The sequence below is a fragment of the Myotis myotis genome, unplaced genomic scaffold, assembly GCF_014108235.1.
Source record: "Myotis myotis isolate mMyoMyo1 unplaced genomic scaffold, mMyoMyo1.p scaffold_m19_p_4, whole genome shotgun sequence".
Lineage (NCBI taxonomy): Eukaryota > Metazoa > Chordata > Mammalia > Chiroptera > Vespertilionidae > Myotis > Myotis myotis.
The window spans coordinates 32,911,555-32,931,664 of record NW_023416346.1 but is presented as its reverse complement, the minus strand read 5'-3'; the positions used below and the strand labels follow the sequence as shown (position 1 = coordinate 32,931,664).

The 20,110-nt window shown below is 36.2% G+C and overlaps 1 protein-coding gene across 9 annotated transcripts in view; it reads right to left on the bottom strand.

The window, feature by feature from the left end:
• The window catches only part of SMARCA1 (SWI/SNF related, matrix associated, actin dependent regulator of chromatin, subfamily a, member 1), an 89,333-nt gene extending 70,652 nt beyond the window's left edge, over positions 1–18,681 (bottom strand). For 8 of the 9 annotated variants that reach the window (XM_036305727.1, XM_036305728.1, XM_036305729.1 and 5 more), the window contains exons 1-6: positions 18,349–18,681; positions 13,285–13,371; positions 11,244–11,410; positions 10,806–10,906; positions 10,613–10,713; positions 7,751–7,930 (exon numbers count right to left, since the gene is read on the bottom strand). In XM_036305727.1, the coding sequence (XP_036161620.1) occupies positions 7,751–7,930; positions 10,613–10,713; positions 10,806–10,906; positions 11,244–11,410; positions 13,285–13,371; positions 18,349–18,516 (804 nt within the window). In that variant the 5' untranslated portion in view covers positions 18,517–18,681. The remainder of the gene's footprint in view (positions 1–7,750; positions 7,931–10,612; positions 10,714–10,805; positions 10,907–11,243; positions 11,411–13,284; positions 13,372–18,348) is intronic. The other variant, XM_036305731.1, reaches the window with a different exon arrangement.
• Between the last annotated feature and the right edge of the window lie 1,429 nt (positions 18,682–20,110).

The window sequence follows — 20,110 nt, the reverse complement described above, 5'->3', positions numbered from 1 at the left end:
GTGTCAATTATTGGGATTCCATGCTAATATATTCATCAATAAAAGAGAAGCAATGGCTCCCCTTAAACAAGTACAGAATATATCACCAAAAGATTATTAAATTACTAGGCTTTCTCTTCATATCACAAAGGGTCCAAAAGGACATGGGCAAAGTAACTGCTTTCTGAATACCACATCCTTAGCAAGATTTAAGCATTACCAACATGACATAGTTTCAACAAATGGGAATAACTCAATAAACATGAGAGATTTCAACCCTTTTAGATCTCTAGCAAGGACAGGTCATATATTTGGTTAAGGGTCATAAAAGCCTATTCATGTTTTTGTGAACTTCCTGATGTTGTTATGAGACTATAAATGTGATTTTATAAAGGGGACTTGCTCTATCTTAGTAAGGAGCCTATTTAAAACTGTGAGATTATTTAAAACTATTTTTACATCTTCACAGGCAGTGGCCAACATGGTAGCCAAGTTAACTGACAGCTTTTTAACTTGTATGAACTGAATTCCAGATGAATGGGTCAAAATAAAACCACAGAAGTTAACAGGGAGCAGCAACAACTATTTGGGGAAGGGTTGGTTGATTAGTATTATAAATCTGAAATTACAGTGCATAAACAAAATTAATTGTTCACTGCAAAGTCTTTACTTAATAAATTCACAGTTGTGCACCAAAACACTGTGAATTCATTCGACAAATATTCACTGAGTGCCCACTATGTATAAAAGGATTGCCCAGACAGAAGTAAAGCCTTTATAGAGATCTCAGTTGCACCCTTGGAAGTGGTCAAGCTTAAAAAGTTAATTAAAATATTGGGGAATTGGAAACAAAAATAAAGGGAACCAAGGTGTCAGACCGCATTTTGTCCTGCAAACACCTAATTCTTGTTTGATTTTGTGAAAGACTCAGTTTAATGGTTCCTCCTACTGTTTCATGGAATATATGCACATTTTTAATTTACATTAGCTCTGTTTTGAAATTTGTTAACTACTTGAAAGATTTCAATATCTTGACAAAACATTTAAGATCACAAAATCCAAAAGCTCCCACTTTATAGATGGCAAAGTTAAGGCCCTTCAAGATCTACTCAACATCATACAGTCAATAGCAAAGTCAGAACAGATCCCCTGTTTCTATGTCCCTGATCTTTGATGCCTCCAGAGTGGAAAAGAAAAGGGTCAAAAAACCATGTTTGGCAGAATGAGCCAGGTTTCTTGGATTATAACTGAAATGTTCATTCAAAGAAACTGTTAAATAATCTTTTTCCTTCAGACATAATTTTGTTTAGGGGACATGACCACAGTGATCTTGATAAGGGGAAGGGCATCTAATAAGAATAGAGTTCACCTTATTAACTATACATAAGAGGTTTTCTTACAGACCCTGGGAAACTGGAGGATGAAACAAGACTGTGAAAAGATACAATACCTCGATGGGTTCATTACACAGAAAAGAAATACATTTTGAGAACAGACCAAGGACAGGACACGCTTTGATTAGGTTGCTGTGCCAGGACCCTGACCCCCGTCGGGAGTTTATCTCAGAAACTGACCATTCTCTGGCCCCAGGAAATGGGCTGAGTTGTTTGTAACATCATAGAAGATTAGCCACCTTGTTATAGGACAGTGATGGCGAACCTATGACACGCGTGTCAGAGGTGACACGCGAACTCATTTTGGGTGACACACATCGACAGAAACAAAAAATTGCATAATTCAAATATTTGTCTCTCGCAACGGTCAGAGTTGGGCATCACTCGAGTAATATTATTACTCACGTTACTCATGATCAATAATGCAATTCTAAAACCGGATGTAAACATGTACATAGGTGTTGCGTAGCAGAGATACATAATGAAAACATCCAAGATACATTGTTCCAATATTGACATTAATATAAAAAGGTTAAGAATTGCACTATGAAGAGATTAATCTTTACTCATGACATTTTATTTTTACTCGAGTGACAAAATGCCCAATTCTGCAAACGGCCTCGTTATTGTCAACATGTGCCTCGGGTAAGCTTCCCGTGCGTTCGGGTGCATTCGGCAAACGGATGCACTTGATCGCCATGTTCATTAGGAGACAGGAGTGGGAGGGTTAGAAAAAGATATACAGTGTAACAGTGCTCGACGAGACATTCTGCGTGTCGGATAATTGATTACAGCACCATATATTTGTTGGTTATACATACTATCTTTGAATTGTTTTGCAGCAGGAGTCGGTGCAACAACACTGCAAAAAGTTAATAGGTAAGAAACCTATCAACCTTTTATAAAAAACGCCGTGATTTATATTTATTTTTGCAGACTTGTGATGGAGAATCAAAAAAATAAAAAAGTTGCCCTGACCGGTTTGGCTCAGTGGACAGAGCATCAGCCTGTGCACTGAAGGGTCCCAGGTTCGATTCTGGTCAAGGACATGTACCTTGGTTGCAGGCACATCCCCACTAGGGGGTGTGCAGGAGGCAGCTGATCAATGTTTCTCTCTCATCGATGTTTCTACTCTCTATCCCTCTCCCTTCCTCTCTGTAAAAAATCAATAAAATATATTTAAAAAATAAAATAAAAAAGCAAGATTGAATGATAAAGGAAGTGGAAGTAGCAGTAGCTGACCCTTTCAAGACGTATGGACCGAGATGTATGGATTGTCTACAGAAACAACAGATCATTGTGCATACTGTGTAATGAAACGGTAATAAGCAGAACGTGGAATGTAAAGACATTTTGAAACTAATCATTGTGAGCTCTTGAAAAAAAGTATCGATGAAAGGAAGGAATACATTTCTAGGCAGCTACACCTCTATAAAAGTCAATCAAATTCCATCATTAAATTTGTAAGATGCTCTACAAATTTAACATCAGCAAGTTACTGTATTGCTCACTCCATAGCTCAGCATGGAAAAGCCCTCAGTGATGGAGAATTTATTAAGGAAACATTTCTAAGATGTGCACCAGCTCTATTTCACGATATGAAAAATAAAGATGATATTATTAAAAGAATTTCTGAGTTACCACTTAGTAGAAATACTATCAAAGACAGAATAGATCTTAACAAAAATGTACAACATCAATTTAAAAAAGACTTAAATAGTTGTAAATATTTTTCGATTTCTCTTGATGAAACTACTGATGTCACATCAAATGCTCGGTTGGCCATTATTGCTAGATATTCTGATGGTCTCACAATGAGAGAAGAGTTGATAAAGTTAGAATCAGTGCCAATAAGTACATCAGGAAATGAAATATGTAAGGTTGTTATAAAAACATTCAGTGACTTAAACATTGATATCTCTAAAATTGTGTTAGTCACGACAGATGGGGCACCGAATAAGGTGGGAAAAAATGTGAGATTCCTGAAATTCTTTATGGCAGTTATTAGACATCCACTTGTACCTTTTCATTGTATTAGCCATCAGGAGGTGTTGTGTGCCAAATCAGGATTCTCAGAATTGAATGATATAATGTCAGTTGTAACAAAAATTGTGAATTTTATAGCTTCTCGACCCCTTCACAAGAGAGAATTTTCTGCACTTTTACAGAAAGTTGATTCAACCTACAGTGGACTACTGATGTTCAATAGTGTGAGATGGCTGAGTCGAGGTAAAGTACTTGAGCGATTTGTGTAGTGCTTTGAAGAAATTACGGTCTTTATTGAGAATAAGGATCTGACAAACTTTCCTCAGATCAATGATCATAAGTGGGTCAGCAATTTGATGTTTTTTACAGATCTCTCTGTTCACATGAATCAACAGAACTTAAAATTGCTGAAACTGGTTTGGCTCAGTGGATAGAGCGTCAGCCTGCGGACTGAAAGGTCCCAGGTTCGATTCCGGTCAAGGGCATGTACCTGGGTTGCGGGCACATCCCCAGTAGGAGATGTGCAGGAGGCAGCTGATTGATGTTTCTCTCTCATCGATGTTTCTAACTCTCTATCTCTCTCCCTTCCTCTCTGTAAAAAATTAATAAAATATTTAAAAAAAATTAAAAGGTTTTGGCAAAAGTATTGACATTATGTTTGGATACATCAAATCTTTTGAAAGTAAACTTAAAATTTATAAGCGAGATATTGAAACTAAAACTTTTAAGTATTTTCCTTGGATAAAAAAGTATTTCGAGAAGGCCACTACAACGAGTGTAATGGAGTCCATACTATGTACCAGAATATAGTAAACTCGTTATTTGAACAGTTCAGCGAAAGATTCGACCAATTTAGAAGCCTAGAACAGACCATTAAAATAATTAAGTATCCGAATGTAGTTGTTTACAGTACTTTGGAATTAAAGGATTTCCAATGGATGCAAATTGACGATTTAGAGATGCAACTTGCAGATTTTCAAGGTAGCATTTGGACTCATGTGTTTGTCGACTTAAGGTCAAAACTTGAAAATCTGGAACAAAATCATTTGAATAATGAAGAAGAGTGCAACTACGAACAAGAAATTTTGAGTGCTTGGAACAGAGTACCTGACACTTTTAGCGACATAAAAAAACCTAGCGATGGCTTTGCTAACAATTTTTTCATCAACATATTTTTGTGAGACTGTTCTCAGCATTAAATAATATTAAAACGAACAAAAGAAACCGCTAACAGATGAAGTTAGTGGCGCTTTCTTGGCCTTGAAGTCCACCAAGTATGAACCTGCAATCAAAGAATTAGCAGACAAACTTCAGCACCAAAAAAGTCACTAATTTCTAGTTTTCCTACCATTTGATTATCATTGTTTATTATTATTATTTTTTCCTAAATGTACATTATTTTTCTTTTTTGTTCATTTTATATATATTTTTGGTTTGTTTTTCTGTTTTTGTTCATTTTATACATATTTTTGGTTGATTTTTCTTTGTTAAATGGCACTTAAATATATAAAATAAATATCAAAAATATAAATTTTTTTTACTATGGTTGCAAATATCAAAAAAATTATGAATATTTCTATATGTGACACGGCACCAGAGTTAAGTTAGGGTTTTTCAAAATTTTGACACGCCGAGCTCAAAAGGTTCACCATCACTGTTATAGGACTGTGAGTTCCTGAAGGCCCGACCACAGACCCTCCCCTCCTCTTTCTGTTACACTTGCAACTCAGTTAAACAATTATTGTAGCCTACATAAAATTTTTATTACTAAAATATTGACCTCATATAATGTTTACAAAAGGCCAAGAAACCAGAAAGGCCCAATATAGCTTTCCCATGTGGTACCAAGGTTCAAATCTGTTAATACATAATGATGTGGATTTTCTCTATACATACCAATATCAATGTCTAAGTGTTGAGTAAGACACATTATTTATATAATTAATAATTACTGGTTTTCAAACTCTTTTGACCATGGCCCACAGTAAAATTACATTTCAGGTTGCAATCCAGCATATACATACATGTTCAAGTGTGTGTATATAGAAAAAAGCAATACATATCCTTACTATGTATAAAACACTCTACTATTTTCTATTCTATTCTATCTCAATGTTTTATGAAATTGTCATCACCACCCACTAAGATTACTTCCTGACCTTTGAGTGGCAATTTGAAAAACACCATTTTGAAGATTGGTTTTCAAAATTAAGAAAATGTTGAAGCTACCAGAAGAATGCCAACTTCCCATGGGGTAGAGATAAGGCAGTCACAAATTAAATGCATCTACTCTTTCTTTAAAAGTTATTAAATACTTCAGAGATACTTCATGAAACTGTTTGATTCTACATAATATAGTTGAAAATCAATGACATACATTTTTACTGAGATATCATGAAAACACAAGCCTCTAGATCAGCGGTTCTCAACCTGTGGGTCGCGACCCCTTTGGGGGTCGAACGACCCTTTCACAGGGGTCATCTAAGACCATCGGAAAACACATATGTAATTACATATTATTTTTGTGATTAATCACTATGCTTTAATTATATTCAATTTGTAACAATGAAAATACATCCTGCATATCAGATATTTACATTATGATTCATAACAGTAGCAAAACTACAGTTATGAAGTAGCAACGAAAATAATTTTATGGTTGGGGGTCACCACAACATGAGGAACTGTATTAAAGGGTCGCAGCATTAGGAAGGTTGAGAACCACTGCTCTAGATATTACTATTTTGCTTGTGATCTTCATCAAGATATCATTGCAGGAAAAAGAAATCAATACTTTAGAAATACAAAGTTTTATAAGTAGTAATATAATATTAAATCAGCAATTTTCAACTAGTTTGCCCCAAGAATGTTTAAAACATCCACTACCTGACTATTTAGTCAGGGAAAACTAATCTGTTTTCCCTTAGACTTTCAAATTAAAAATAATGAATTATGCAAAAAGACAAAAATTAATAATCAACAGCCAACACAACAGTAGCCATCTGGTGTGAATGAATCAAAATTATACTTAGTTTTTTGTCAGATGGGCAAAAAATATAATATATTTTTTGGTGTGCTGCATGATTTTAGTAATTAGTTTATGTGTGCCATGAGAAGAAAAAGGTTGAAAATCACTGCATTAAATAACAGTAATGATTAGAAAGAGTTCTAAGTGACCAATCTGCTACTGGGAAATATTAGGCACAGGGCAAAATCAAGTCTATAATTCTAAATGTATGAGTTCAATATTTAAAATTATTTATGTTAAATTTCAATAAATTTAAGTCATTTTTCTTCAAGCAAAATGACAAAAATAAAATTACATAATTCATTATGCTACCATTCTTTTGAGTATATATTTTGATAACCTATCTAAAATATGTTAAACAGAATAACTCTTTATACTCTAAACTATGCTCTCTTTAGGAAAAATAAAGACAAAGTTTAATAATATGTTTTCTAAGCTGATTATTAATTTTTGTATTTTTGCACAATTTATTTTTTTAAATAATTCTACACTCCCAAAATAATTGTAGCCTATTAGATTGACAAAAGGCTAATTTAAACAAGAGCTCAGAGTTTCGTATCTAAGAATGTATGCAGACATATATTTTTTCTATTCAATGACCAAAACTGAAAGCTGTGTCTATGCATAAACACAAAACACAAGGCTCTCAGTACAAACTGAAAAGGTTCCATTCATATGTGTGTGTGTGCATGTGCATGCATGTATACCAGTCAAAGTCAAAAGTCAAAAACCTAAATATAAAACTTTATGTCATGCAAATTTACACATTTCTGGTGTCAAAATAGCACAAAGAGTTACTGATGAGATACACCGTCAATAAAATAATGTCTTTAAATGAAAAGTCTCTTAAAAGTACAACTCAAACATGCTTAAGTTAATGAGCTACTTCAAAGTAAATGCAGCTTTAGTCAGTTTTGCTCATGGTTAGAGCATTGGCCCTTGGACTGAAGGGTCTCAGGTTCAATTCTGGTCAAGGGCTAGACCCCTGGCCCCGGGTTGAGGCATATGCAGGAGGCAATCAATCAATGCGTCTCTCATATTGATGTTTCTGTCTTTCACCCTCCCTTACACTCTCCCTAAAAATCAATGGAAAAAATATCCTCTGGTGAGGAATAACAGAAAAACCATAAATGAAGATAAGCAAAATAATGGATTGTCTGTTATTAAGTAATACATCTACCACATAAGAGTGTTGTGAGAATGAAATATGTATATTAATGAGCACTGAAACAGAGTCTGAGTAAGCACAAATTAAGTGTTATTTAGTTGTAGTAGTAGTAGTTGTCTTTATGGCAATAGTATGCAACTTAACCTCAGAAATATGTTAGTCTTGATTGCCTTTATAAACCTGTTTGTCACTTACTCTCGCATCCTTGTCTCCGACGAAACAAATAACACGAAGAGATGGGACCCATCGTTTAAATTCATTCATCCAGTTGTGTAAAGTAGACTTTGGAACTAAAACCATGTGAGGTCCAGGAATGTTTCGGTAATGTTTCAGGTAACCAAGCAAAGCAATCGTTTGTAAAGTCTTACCAAGACCCTGCATTATCATCATAAGGAAAAAAATATCCATGAACATTTCTTATTTAATGAAACATTCTGTTAATAACAACATTACAAAAGATACTTGTCAACTATCTCACATAGGGAAAAGTTTAAAAATCTTGCTTTTTTAAAAGTGAATAACCATACCAATTCAATAGTTACTGTGAGCACAAAAAGAAACCAAGAACTTGCAATTAGAAAGTTGCTCAACAAAGCAACTCTCTATTTAGGAGACTTTTACTCCTAAAAAGCAAACAATCTACTATATAATTTTTTCTACCAGTTTCAAAATTAAGAATTTTGAGTATTTCACAAAGACACATTTATTTTACCAGCCTGCTTAGATACCAGTCTTTCTTACCCATTGTCCCCAACACTACAACACAGGCATGAAATATTCAGACTATGCATGTCAAGGGGCATATGGCTCTGTAGAAGTACCTCACACCCTTGAAGACCTAAGGAACCATAAAAGAACAGAACATAACAGAACTCTTAAGCCATAAAGGATATTAGAGATTATCCAGCCCAGTGGACTTTTAAAAATAATATATTTAGCACCAAGAACACACCACTTAACCATGGGAAAAGGAACAATGTCCTATGCTGTATGGCCTTTTAAAACAACTTCTGGCAAAAATAAATAAATAAATAAATAAATAAAACTTCTGGCTTTATCTCTATGCAAAGTACTATATATATTTTCTTTTATAAACCTAAATTAAAAGTTCTGTCTGCTTCAGTTTTCTATGCTACACATCAAAAGCTTAAAATGTTTATATTCTTTAACCAAATAACTCCACTTCTAGAAAACTTATGAAAATATTTTCAGGTACAGAATAAATTACAAGGGCTCTCATAATAGCATTATTATATAACGCACATGTACACGCACATGCACACTACATCAACTGATCCAAATGACAAGCAATAAGGGAGGAAATGAATAAAATGATGGTTAGCACCTCCCTAGGATTATTATGCAGTAACTAACAATTATTTTTATTATTTTTATTTTTTTAATATATTTTTATTGATGACAGAGAGGGAGAGGGAGAGAGAGATAAGAAACATCAATGATGAGAGAGAATCACTGATCTGCTGCCTTGTGAATACTCCCTACTGGGGATCAAGCCCACAACCTGGGAACCAAACCCACAACCTGAGTATGTGCCCTTGACCGGAATCGGACCTGGGACCCTCCAGTCCACAGGCTAACATTCTATCCACTAAGCCAAACCGGCTAGGGCTAACAATTATTTTTATAAAAAAATGTTTAAAGTATGTTGAAAATACATATGAATGTGAAAAAAATAAAAATACCCAATTATATATACACTACGATCTTAACTATGCAAAATAAATACACCTGAAGGGGAAAAAAAACTAAAAAGAAATATGCCCAAATGTTCAATGTGGTTATTGCTGGGTAGCAGAATTATGACTTACTTTTAGTATTTTTCTTGTTTTCCCCCCAATTTTTCTATATTCCTTAAAGTATCTTTCCCTTTTAGTAATTAAATCGTATCTTGTGTCAGTATAAGTTCAATATGAAGACTCTTCAGAGTAGTTAGGCAAATGAGTCTCACTGGGTCATGTAGATCTAGAACTCTCCTTGTCCTCTCTTAAATCTCATCTTATTCTTTGGTCTTAAAATACCAATCTAGGCCTTTAGATACTCCCCTGAACAGCTAAATTAGCATCTTAAATAGCCTTACTTTTTATCTTTGATCATTTTATTTATATGTCATTTCGTGGCTTACTTCCTGACCCCCACCTGGCACTCAACTGTCAAGACTCAACATTGCTCTTTACTATTTTGTTCTTTATTCCATCTATTCACTTTCTGGTTGCTCGCACATGGAGGCATTTACATTCATTCATGCATGCATTCATTTGTTTATTGTTTGGTTTATTTATTCATTCATTTAGTGTTTGGCTTATACACCCTGCCTCATTTCCCAAATGAATTCAGATAGCCTACAATGAAAACTCGTTTCAGGTGGCCTGTGATGAAAACATGGAACGGAAATTAATAGTGAAATAGAAATAAAGAGGGATCAAGGAAAATAAGACTAAAAGTTAAAGAATAGGATAAGGCACAAAGGACACACAATAAGCAGACCATTAAAGGTTAACACAGATGCTCCATTCTGGCATTCATTTTGGCTCTGAGCTTTCTGGAAGCCAAAGTGCAAACAAAAACAAAAGTACAAGGAGGGTTTTTTGTTGTGTGGGGTTTTTTTTAATACCATTTGAGCAACTCTCAATAAGAATTTTGTGGCTAGCCCTGGCCTGTGTGGCTCACTTGGTTGAGTGTCCTCACATGGACCTAGAGGTCCCCCAGTTCCATTCCTAGTCAGGGCATATGCCCAGGTTGTGGGCTCGTTCCCCAGTAGAGGGCGTGCAGGAGGCAGCCAATCGATGGTTCTCTTTCATGGATGTTTCTCTCTCCCTCTCGTTCCTCTGTCTCTCTAAACTCAATAAAAACATACTTTTAAAAAAACAATTTTATGGCCAGTGACATATATGTTCTAAAGGTTACTTAAAGAAGCCATTCTTGGCTTTACAAATCCCTTTCATCCTATAATAACTAAATAAAATCAGCTCAGCTATTTCAAATTTACAAAAAAATTATTGATAACTGAGAATGCATTTTTGGCTACTAACTCCTTACCATTTCATCGGCCAAAATACCATTGATTCCATTTTCATACAAAGAAATCAACCAGTTCAGTCCTCGAATCTGATAATCTCTCAGTAGTCCTCCTTTCACATCTGAAAAAAAAAGGATATCTCATACTTTCATTAATACAATCAAGTACAATTTTTCTAAAACCAAATTAGAAAAAAAATGATGAAGTACTCACATGAAGGTGACACCTCAAACCTAACACACACGTTAGATGCCTTCCGGCTCTCTGAGAGTAGCTCTTCATCCTCCTCTTGCTCCGTGCGCCTGTGGCGGTAGCTGGGATGAAAAAAGAAACACCTTCATATTCAACCCAAATGCTAAGGTGTCAAGTAAGTCAGTATACATTGCTAATATCCTTTATGAAAAAAAAAGGCAATGCGTTACCTAGGATCTTGCTCAGAAGTGGGTAGAACCAGCCTACATTTTTACGGATTAACTGCTAGTGAGAAAAAAATATTATTGCCTATGAAACATACCTGTACTAACAATAACCTTATTTTTTAACATAAGATTATACTGCATATGTGAAGAGGGAAAGGATTGTATGAGGAGAGGGAGAAGGGGGAATAGGAGGAAGAGGAAGAGAAGAAAGTAGAGAGAGATGTCAACATACTCTCCAGCAGAAATTAAGCTCTGCTTGTCCTCTTTCTTTATTCGAGGGCGTCCCAATTTCATGTTTAGAGGAGATGTTGGAGATTTCTGAGCTGAAGGTTGAATGAAATGTGCAAAAAGTTCTGTCTGCTTCAGTAAAAATTCAAATCTCTTCGCTCGGTCTGCTTTCTAGTTCACAAAACAAAATAAAAAGTAATGATTTTCTTTTTTATTCATTCAAATTTATTTAATAAACACTTATACTGTACTTAATTTGTACTGCTCTAAGCTTTAAACATACTAACCCATTTAATTCTCTTAATAAACCTATGAGATAGGTACTAGTATTTTCCCCTGTTATAGATGATAAAACTGAGGTACAGAGAGAGTAAATAACTTGGCTCAAGCTCCCACAACTAGTAGGTAGCCAAATCTGATAATGGTACTTTCAAATATTTTGAATAGAAGCCAAATGATCTGCCAGACTTAGTAAATACCCCCAATAAGAAGTACCCTACTTAAAGAGTTGTGGTCAGAAAGCAAATCCTCTTACCAAACCATAATGATTTTCTTTTCTTGAACAGTTAACAAAATTATCATAATATATCATGTTTCCCAGATATGAAAATATAAACTAAACATTATATATATAAATTGAACTCTTAAGAATTTTCAAGCTGCTTCTAGAAATAACTGTAATCTTAGAATCCAGTGTCACCTTGTCTCAAAACATTTTCAATGGTATGGTACAATAATGCAATAAACATTTTTCTCTTCAATTACAATGATCTGGAAAATTATGTTTTATGCTAACAGTATATAAAGTTTTCCCCCCGAAAGTAAGCAGGATTTGTAGGAAAGTACATACATACACACACACACACACACACACACACACACACACGAAATAGTATATTTACTACCAAAAATTGATATATAATTTCTCAATACATTGTAAAAGGTCATAGAACTTGTACCATGTAAATGCAATAAAACTTTTTTCAGTAAAAATTCTTAAAAGACCAAAAGATGGATATGTTTCATTCCAGATACAGAAAAAATTATGATTTTTTTATTCACAGTGTAGAGAATATTTGATTGCTAATCAAGGATGCATAATTAATAACACCAGAAACTTACAAGAGATCATTAACATAAATACAAGAATTAGACAAATATATTCAGACCGGTAGCTGGAAGGAGGCCAAAACCTTTTCATTTTATGTTATCCTCACTGGAATGTTGTTTTTTGAGTTGTTAAAACATTAACTGTTTATGTTAGCTATGGCCTTAAACATTAAGGAATGGACTTTTTTATAAAATCACTATGAAGCACCAAAAAACGCATTTCGCATCTATTTATTTTTAAAATATCACTGCAAAAACAACCCCTCAACAACAACAAAAAAAAAAACTCAGTTCCAACTACCTGTTAATTTCTCTTTGAGTCTACCAAATTCACTGGTCTTAAAAAATCCCAAGCATAAAAATTTATAGTTAAATTAAACCTAAAATATGGATTTTAGTGACTAAAAATTAAATAATTAAATGTAAAGCAAAGCAGTAGGTGAGCATAAATTAAGATTATATTGCTTAAACATGTAATATTTTCACGCACAGGGAAATATCCTTCCCTTCAGAAGACATATTACCATATTACATGTTTCATAATGTGTAGCATTCATAAATCCAAAGCAATGGAGAGAGGGAGCAAAAAATATGCCTGGCTTTGTGACCTGCTTTCTTTTAGCCATATTGATATTGACACAGGTATTTTCACTTAGTGAATAAAGTACTTCTAGCACAAAACACCTTATTATGGGGTAAAGAGCACTGAACAAAAATGAAGAGCTGTGGCTTCTAGTCCCAAATATTCCATAGTTTCTCTGCTCTTTTATTTCCTCATCTGAGAATGTGGAAATTCATTTATTCAACAAAAAATCCAATTCTAAAATCTATGATTCTGTACTCATTATATATACACATGTATTTTTTTAATCTTTCGCTTCTCCTCTATAAAAATCAACTACAGTATATTCACTATCCTACCCAAGAATATTTACCATTTTCTCTTCATATTCTGGGTCCATTTCCTTTTCAGACTTAGAAACTTTAGCAGCAATTTTGAGTTGAAATGGAGAAACGCTTTTCTAGAATTTCAAAGAAAATAAATCATCAAATTGCAAAGCAAGGCCTTAAAAGTGATCAATATTCTCATGTGAAGAAAGCAAAAATTACTTAAATACTAAATAAATAAATAAATAAATGAATAAATAAATAAATAAATAAATAAATAAATAAGAGCCATGCATGGACCAATGATAACAGCATGTCATGAAGCAGGGCTTATGATTAATCCACCTGAAGTCAAATAAAAAAATCCAAAAAATTGTGAAAGCCACAGCAACAATATTAAATAAAATAAAAACCAAAAGGAGAGCCCTGGCCCCCTGTGGTTCAGTTGGTTGACCACCAACCCTTGCCTGGAGAGGTTGCTGGGCACACGCCCTGGTTTCCGCTCTATCCCCAGTAGGGGGCATGCAGGAGGCAGCCAATCAAGGTTTCTTTCGTCCTCTCTCTCTTTCTCCCTCTTTCCCACTCTTTCTCTCTCCCTCTCTTCCTTTCCCTCTCTTTCCCTATCCCTCTCTCTCTAAAAATCAATAAAAACATATTTAAAAAACAAAAGAAGAAACATTGAACCATTTCGCCTATTTTTTTCATTTAAAGCATAAGAAAATTTAATCATTGAATAGAAGATTTAAAATCTAGAATATACTTAAAATAATAAAATAATAAATCTAGAATATACTTATCAACCACAAACCAAAGAATTCAAGGAAAGTAAATATTAATACTAACACTTTATGTTAGTATTGGAAAAAAGCCAGAGTTTCAGAAGAAAAAAAAAAATGTGGTTTCTGTTCCTGAAAAGACACTATGTCTTATTGTTTCCATATTCTAATTAGAATATTTAACCTTTTTAATGCAATGTAATTGATCATTTCTATTTAAAATAATTAACTAGTACAGTTTAAAACTTTTGGCTTATGTTTTCTCCAAATGGAAAGAAAACTATTTTAGCTATTTATATTACTTAAATATTTTGTAGAAGCAGTTTTTCAGGGCTATTAACTATTAACCTTTGGTATTTAAAACATTGTAATTTAGTGAAAACTAAAAAAAAAATCAGCTTTAATTTCATTTAAAAATACTGAAATTATCCGGGGGCTTATCTCATGCATTCTATGCTTTGTAAAGACAAACTTGTACTTGTAAATATAAATCCATATATAGAATACAAGTCCTTTCCTGCAAGAAATCAAGAAATAAAATAGTAAAAACATAAATCTACCCATTGGTACCAAATCTGAGAGTATTTCAATTTTAACACAGACTGCACAAGTCAAAATACAAATCTGTTTGTGAAAACAAAATAAATTATGTTCATTTTATCATGTTTTTTTGTCAACCTTTTCCTGAAAACCGAGAGCATAAATCAAAAACAGAATGCAACCTTAAACATAAGAAAAACATGGCTCCAATATTTATTGTACATATCTTCCAAGATTTACTAAAATTTCTATTCTGTGGAAATCCAAACAAAAATCAGGAGATTTGATCCTGGTCATGGTTCTACTTTGGAGCACTGATCTGATATTGTTCAGTTATTCTTAATCCAAATAACAGCCATCTTGATTTACAGCATTATATATATAATCTATACTAGTATGAGGTGTTTTGAATGTAATCCTGGATAGATAAGAACAGAAAACTGCTAAAATCCCCTCAACCACACACTTTTAAAATGTCACATATACTATAAGTCCTTTTGTATTTTCAAAGCGACAATTAAAGGAAAATTGGGTAACAAACCCCACACTTTTATTATTCCTTGAAAAGCTATATGAAGTCATTTTCAAATTTCAAAACAGTGAAAATTACTTTACCTCATATATACAAATATATATCTAATAATGTGGGATTTATAAAAAATTAAGGCTTTAATATTAGAAAAACATTTTACTTATTACTTTTTTGTGCTTACCTTGCAGTAAAATACCATAAAATTTTAATTATATGCTAATTAAAATTCCTAATCTTGAACAGTGCTATTAAAAGCTGTGGGCAATTACTTAATTGGCACTATCTTCCACAAGAAATTCTAAACCTACCCTCTACACCTTCTTATTTGTATACGTGTGTTTTCAAAAATATGCTTCTCATACAAGAAAAGATAAAAAAGTGCCTGTGCTATTCTAATAAATTCCTTATGGATTTTATCATCTGGTAATTGAGATACCAGGAGAATGCAGCTTAAGGTCATCAAGATGCCTTGTCTTAAAAGATCATGACCTGTTTCTTGATGTTTTTATTACCAAAAATACCAGCTCCAGTTTACAGATTACCTAGCAGTGAAGTTATCCAACTATCACTTACATCAAAAAATGTTTAAAAACCAGAAGGTAAGCAAAAATACCCATCTTCAAAAAGTTGAAAAACCAGAAGATAAGCAAAAGTACCTCTCTGTAGCTAACTGTCACAAGTCAATCCACTAAATCTCATCTACTTTATGCATCATGAAAATGCTCTCATTCAGAGCCTATTTTCTTTTATTTGATATACAATTCTTAGCAAGCTTAATAATCTGGCTTCCCATAGTACAGAGAATAAAAACAGCAGCAAATGGCATGAGAAAGACCCCTAGAAGAAGGCACACTGTCAACAGTAAGAAGGGATGGCAGGAGCCCAGGACTAAAATGTGACTTCCACCACAGTAATGTCCTTTTTCCTTGGTGTTCAGGTGTAACTACTTCCCTCTCCCTGCTGCAACAATTGTATTTTTGTATTTTACAGTTACTGTTGATCTTTTACATCTACATCCATTATCATAAAAAATTCTAACGAAAGTAGATGAAGTATTTAAAAAGTGATAGCTAACAGCTTGACAATTGATGGAGGAGGCTGAGAAATTTTTGAAAAATCAACACAATACTGAAAGTGTCTGGGAGGTGGTTACTTAATTGAGGGAAACAACCTCTTAGATCTTAAATGCCTTTGTATAGAGTACAATAATTGATGAAAATGAGGAAAAGGTTAATTTGCACTGTTAGTACATCATTTAAGGAGTCAAGGTAATGTGTAATATATTTAGTGTGTTTTGTTTTGTTTTGTTTTGTTTTGTTCGGGGGTTACCAAATTAGTTTATTTGAAGAAATGGTACAAATGAGAAAAAAAAAACTTAAGTAGATGTTTTGGTACTATTTATATGTCAAGGGAATTTTAAAATAAAAATAAAACGATGTAATGAGTAAAGTAGTCAACTTCAGATACCCAGAAAGTTCCTGCCATGCAGCATCTCACTTCCCTACGCTGACTGGACAAATAAGGTTCCATTATTAAGGCACTTTCTGATGAGGCTACAGAGCTCTTGAATATATATCAACTCAGTGTTTATTATACAGGCTATTTTCATTGATTCTCATTCTTTTCACAATTCAAAAAATGCATACAACATGGAAATTCAACAACCTTTACAGTCATACAAAAGGCAGTTTAGCAGTTACATTTGCCCAGCCTGGGGAATAAAAGACATATTAGATGGGTTTCTGAATTTCCCAACATTTGATTTATATTGACACTTGGTACTTAGCCCAGTTTTAATCATCAATATTGTCTTACTGATCCAAGTATCACATGGATCTTAAAATGCATGTTTTCTACTGTTTTCATTTAGCACAATTGTCTTTCTGTCTAGTCAACCTTGTAACAGTAAAGTATGTCACTTAAGCAAATGCTGAATTTAAAATTATTCTAATTCATAGCAAAAGATGTAAATTTCCCTCAAAAGCTTTTCATTTGGTCATAGTCTGATATAATGGTTCAGACAAAGCCACTGAGATCTCTTAACCATAATTTTAATTACCCACCGTTTTTTAAATTGTGATGTCTATTCATAAACGGGGGAAAAAATCCACCCATAAATTATCTATTCTACAATGTTGTTATACATCAAAAATCCTTATGCCCCATCCTATTTCTATTTCAATTTTGCAATTCCTTTCATAGTTTTATTTGCAAGTCTCGATCCACATGAAATACGCCTTATGGAGATAATACATATTTTCTGGATTTGGCTTTAATACGTGTCTGAGCAGTCCCCTCGTGCATATTAGCAGCAGCTCATCCTGGCGAAGCTGGGTTTAAAAAAAAATTTTTTTTTTAACCTGCCTGTGTCCAGGAGCCAGCAGCGCCTACTAGGAGAGGGAGGAAGAAACCCGAAAGGCTTGGGGCCGGATTGGGGGACCATTTGGGTGGCCCTGGAGTGAAACACTAAACCGTTGGGGGCGGGGCAGGAGAGGGTGAGGGTGCACACGTTGGAAATTTTCCTAAGCCCAGCGTCCAGGGTTCCTCAGTTTGGGATTTGAACTGGGGCGGGAGGGGGTCCGACTCAGAGACCTCCTTTTCTCGGGGTGACACCCCCCCACCTCAGCAGGCGGGGACCCACCGAACAAGGGATGTGGTTTTCTTTCCCCTGCCACCCAAAAGGCCGACATTGCCAATCAGGGCAGTAAAAGTCTCCCCGATCGTCCTCTGCCTCCCAACCACTGGCACCTTGAAATTCAAATTTGAAAAAATAAGCCCCAGCAAAACCCCTTTAGCGCGAGTGTGGGATTGAAGGGCCCAGATTTCCCAGGCAGAGGCCGACGGGAAGAGGGGGAGAGAGAGCGAGAGGAGAGGGAGAGGCGGAGGCTGGTTCCTGCACGGCCCCATCCCCCACCCCGCGCGTTACCCCAGTTCCGGGAATGTGAAGGGGGCTGGGGGCTGCGAAGGGGCTCCCGAGCCCCCGAGCCCTGGGATAACGGCGCCCTGCACCCCGCGCAGCGCCCGCGCCCCAGCCCCGCCCCCGCCCTCCAGGCGGCGAGAAGAGAAGGGGGAGGGGAGCGAACGCTATAGACTGTGCCGCCGCCCCCACCCCACTCCGCGCCTGCGACCCCCATCCCCCCGAGCTCGTGGGTACCTGTCGGCGCAAAAAGGTCGGGGTCTGGGGCCCTCCGAGTGGCCGGCACGGGATCTCTCTCCACCCCCCACACCCCCCCCCCCCACACACACACCCCCTTCCGACTTACCTCCTTCTTCTCGCTCTGCTCCGTGGCCACGGTGGCTTCGGCGGCCGCGGCGGCCGCTCCCTCCTCCTTAAAGGTGGACGGCCCCTGCTCGTCCTCTACGACCACGACTGTGGAGGTCGCATCCGAGGCTGCCACGGCGGCTGCCACTGCGGCGGTGTCCTGCTCCATGGCGTTGGAGCGGGAAAAGCAGAGAGGCAGAGGCGAGGAAGCGACGAGGGCTCCTGGGCGGCGGCACAGGCTGCACTGGAAAGAGCTAGATGGAGCAGGGGTGGGGAATCACTCCGCTTCCAACCCCTGCGCTCGGCCCCCCTTCTTTAAATAACCCTCAACCCTGCCCCACTTCCGTCCACCCACCCTACGTCATGGCCTCCCCCCCATCACCCTCCCCTTTTTCCCCACCCCCCCCTCAACGATCGCGAGACTCCCCCTCCCCACTCCGAGCCCGAGCTGGCCCCGCACGACCAACTGTTGCCTGAGTACGGGACATGGACTGGGGTGGAGGCGGGAACCCACAACCCCCAGCCCCCTTCAAACCTCCATTCCCAGAAGCCCCCAACAGTCAGCCTGAGCTCCCCTCGCAGATGTGTGCACAAGGAAACCTCTTTCCCTTAAATCTGTTCTTTGTACATCGAGGTGCTTTCCCCTTCCTGCACAAAGAACTTTTCCTCTGTTTATAACTGTACTGGCGAAGGTCTTTCTCACCATTTGTAAAACACAGAATCTCCTCCCTCCCTCCTCCTCCCCCCGGACTGCCCTTTCCCTGGTCCAAGAAGGGATCGGTGGTGCTTATTCCCACCTCTGTACATTCTGCACAAGGAAAAGCACTCCTTGAATCTCCATTGGAGCGGCAAACATTCACTTCCAAGGCAAAAAATGACTCTTGGGTTTTACGCATATGTGTTCTATTTTCAATTCATACCTCTCAAATAGCCAATTTGCCTTTCTTTTGCCATAACGACTGAACTGTAAAAATCCTGGGGGCAAGGTCAAGGTCCCCACAGAACCTGGGCAACTCATGGTAAGTGCCTAAAGTTAACAATTAGATTGAATTACTGTGATTTTTTGGCGGGTGTTCTATTTGTATACTCGTTATTATTTAGTAATAATTCAGTGCCAAAAATATACATGATCACAAATATAAAAGCATTTTGTAAAGGGTGCAACAGTGTGCAAATATCAATTATTAAATATTGCCGTTTCTATTTCTCCTTGCCCTTTATTTTTATCAATAACGGGGAGATTTACCTCCTAGTTTTTACATTTCAGAGACAAAAGAGAGAAAAACATAGCAAACAGTCACAAAACCTATAATTTCCAAAATGAAGCAAATACTTTCCAAAGTGTAAAGAAATCATGATTAATTTCCCTCAACATTCCTTGGTAAATTACTAATTTGAAATCAAGTGTGAATTCTGCAAAAAGCAGAAAGGCATACAATTGCTGCCCCCCCCCCCAAATATATCCCTTTTTCCTGGAGATAATACCTTAAATTCCTTTTTGGTTTAAAGTTGTGACTCTTAATATTTTAAAAAAAAAAGTGTGACATTTTAGCTATTATTGGTCATTTACACCTTACTGTGAGTGAGATCCTGTCCTGGGACTGGTTTTGCAGAGAAAAAGCTATGAGCAAGACACTGGTTTTTGAAGGAATGTGTCTCTGATAGGGGAAAGGAGAGGCTGGTGGCGCTAGCTAGCTTTGCTCTGATTTTACTTTCATTGTGTTCTCGTTTACTTTATTTTTTTATTTTTTTTATTTTATTTT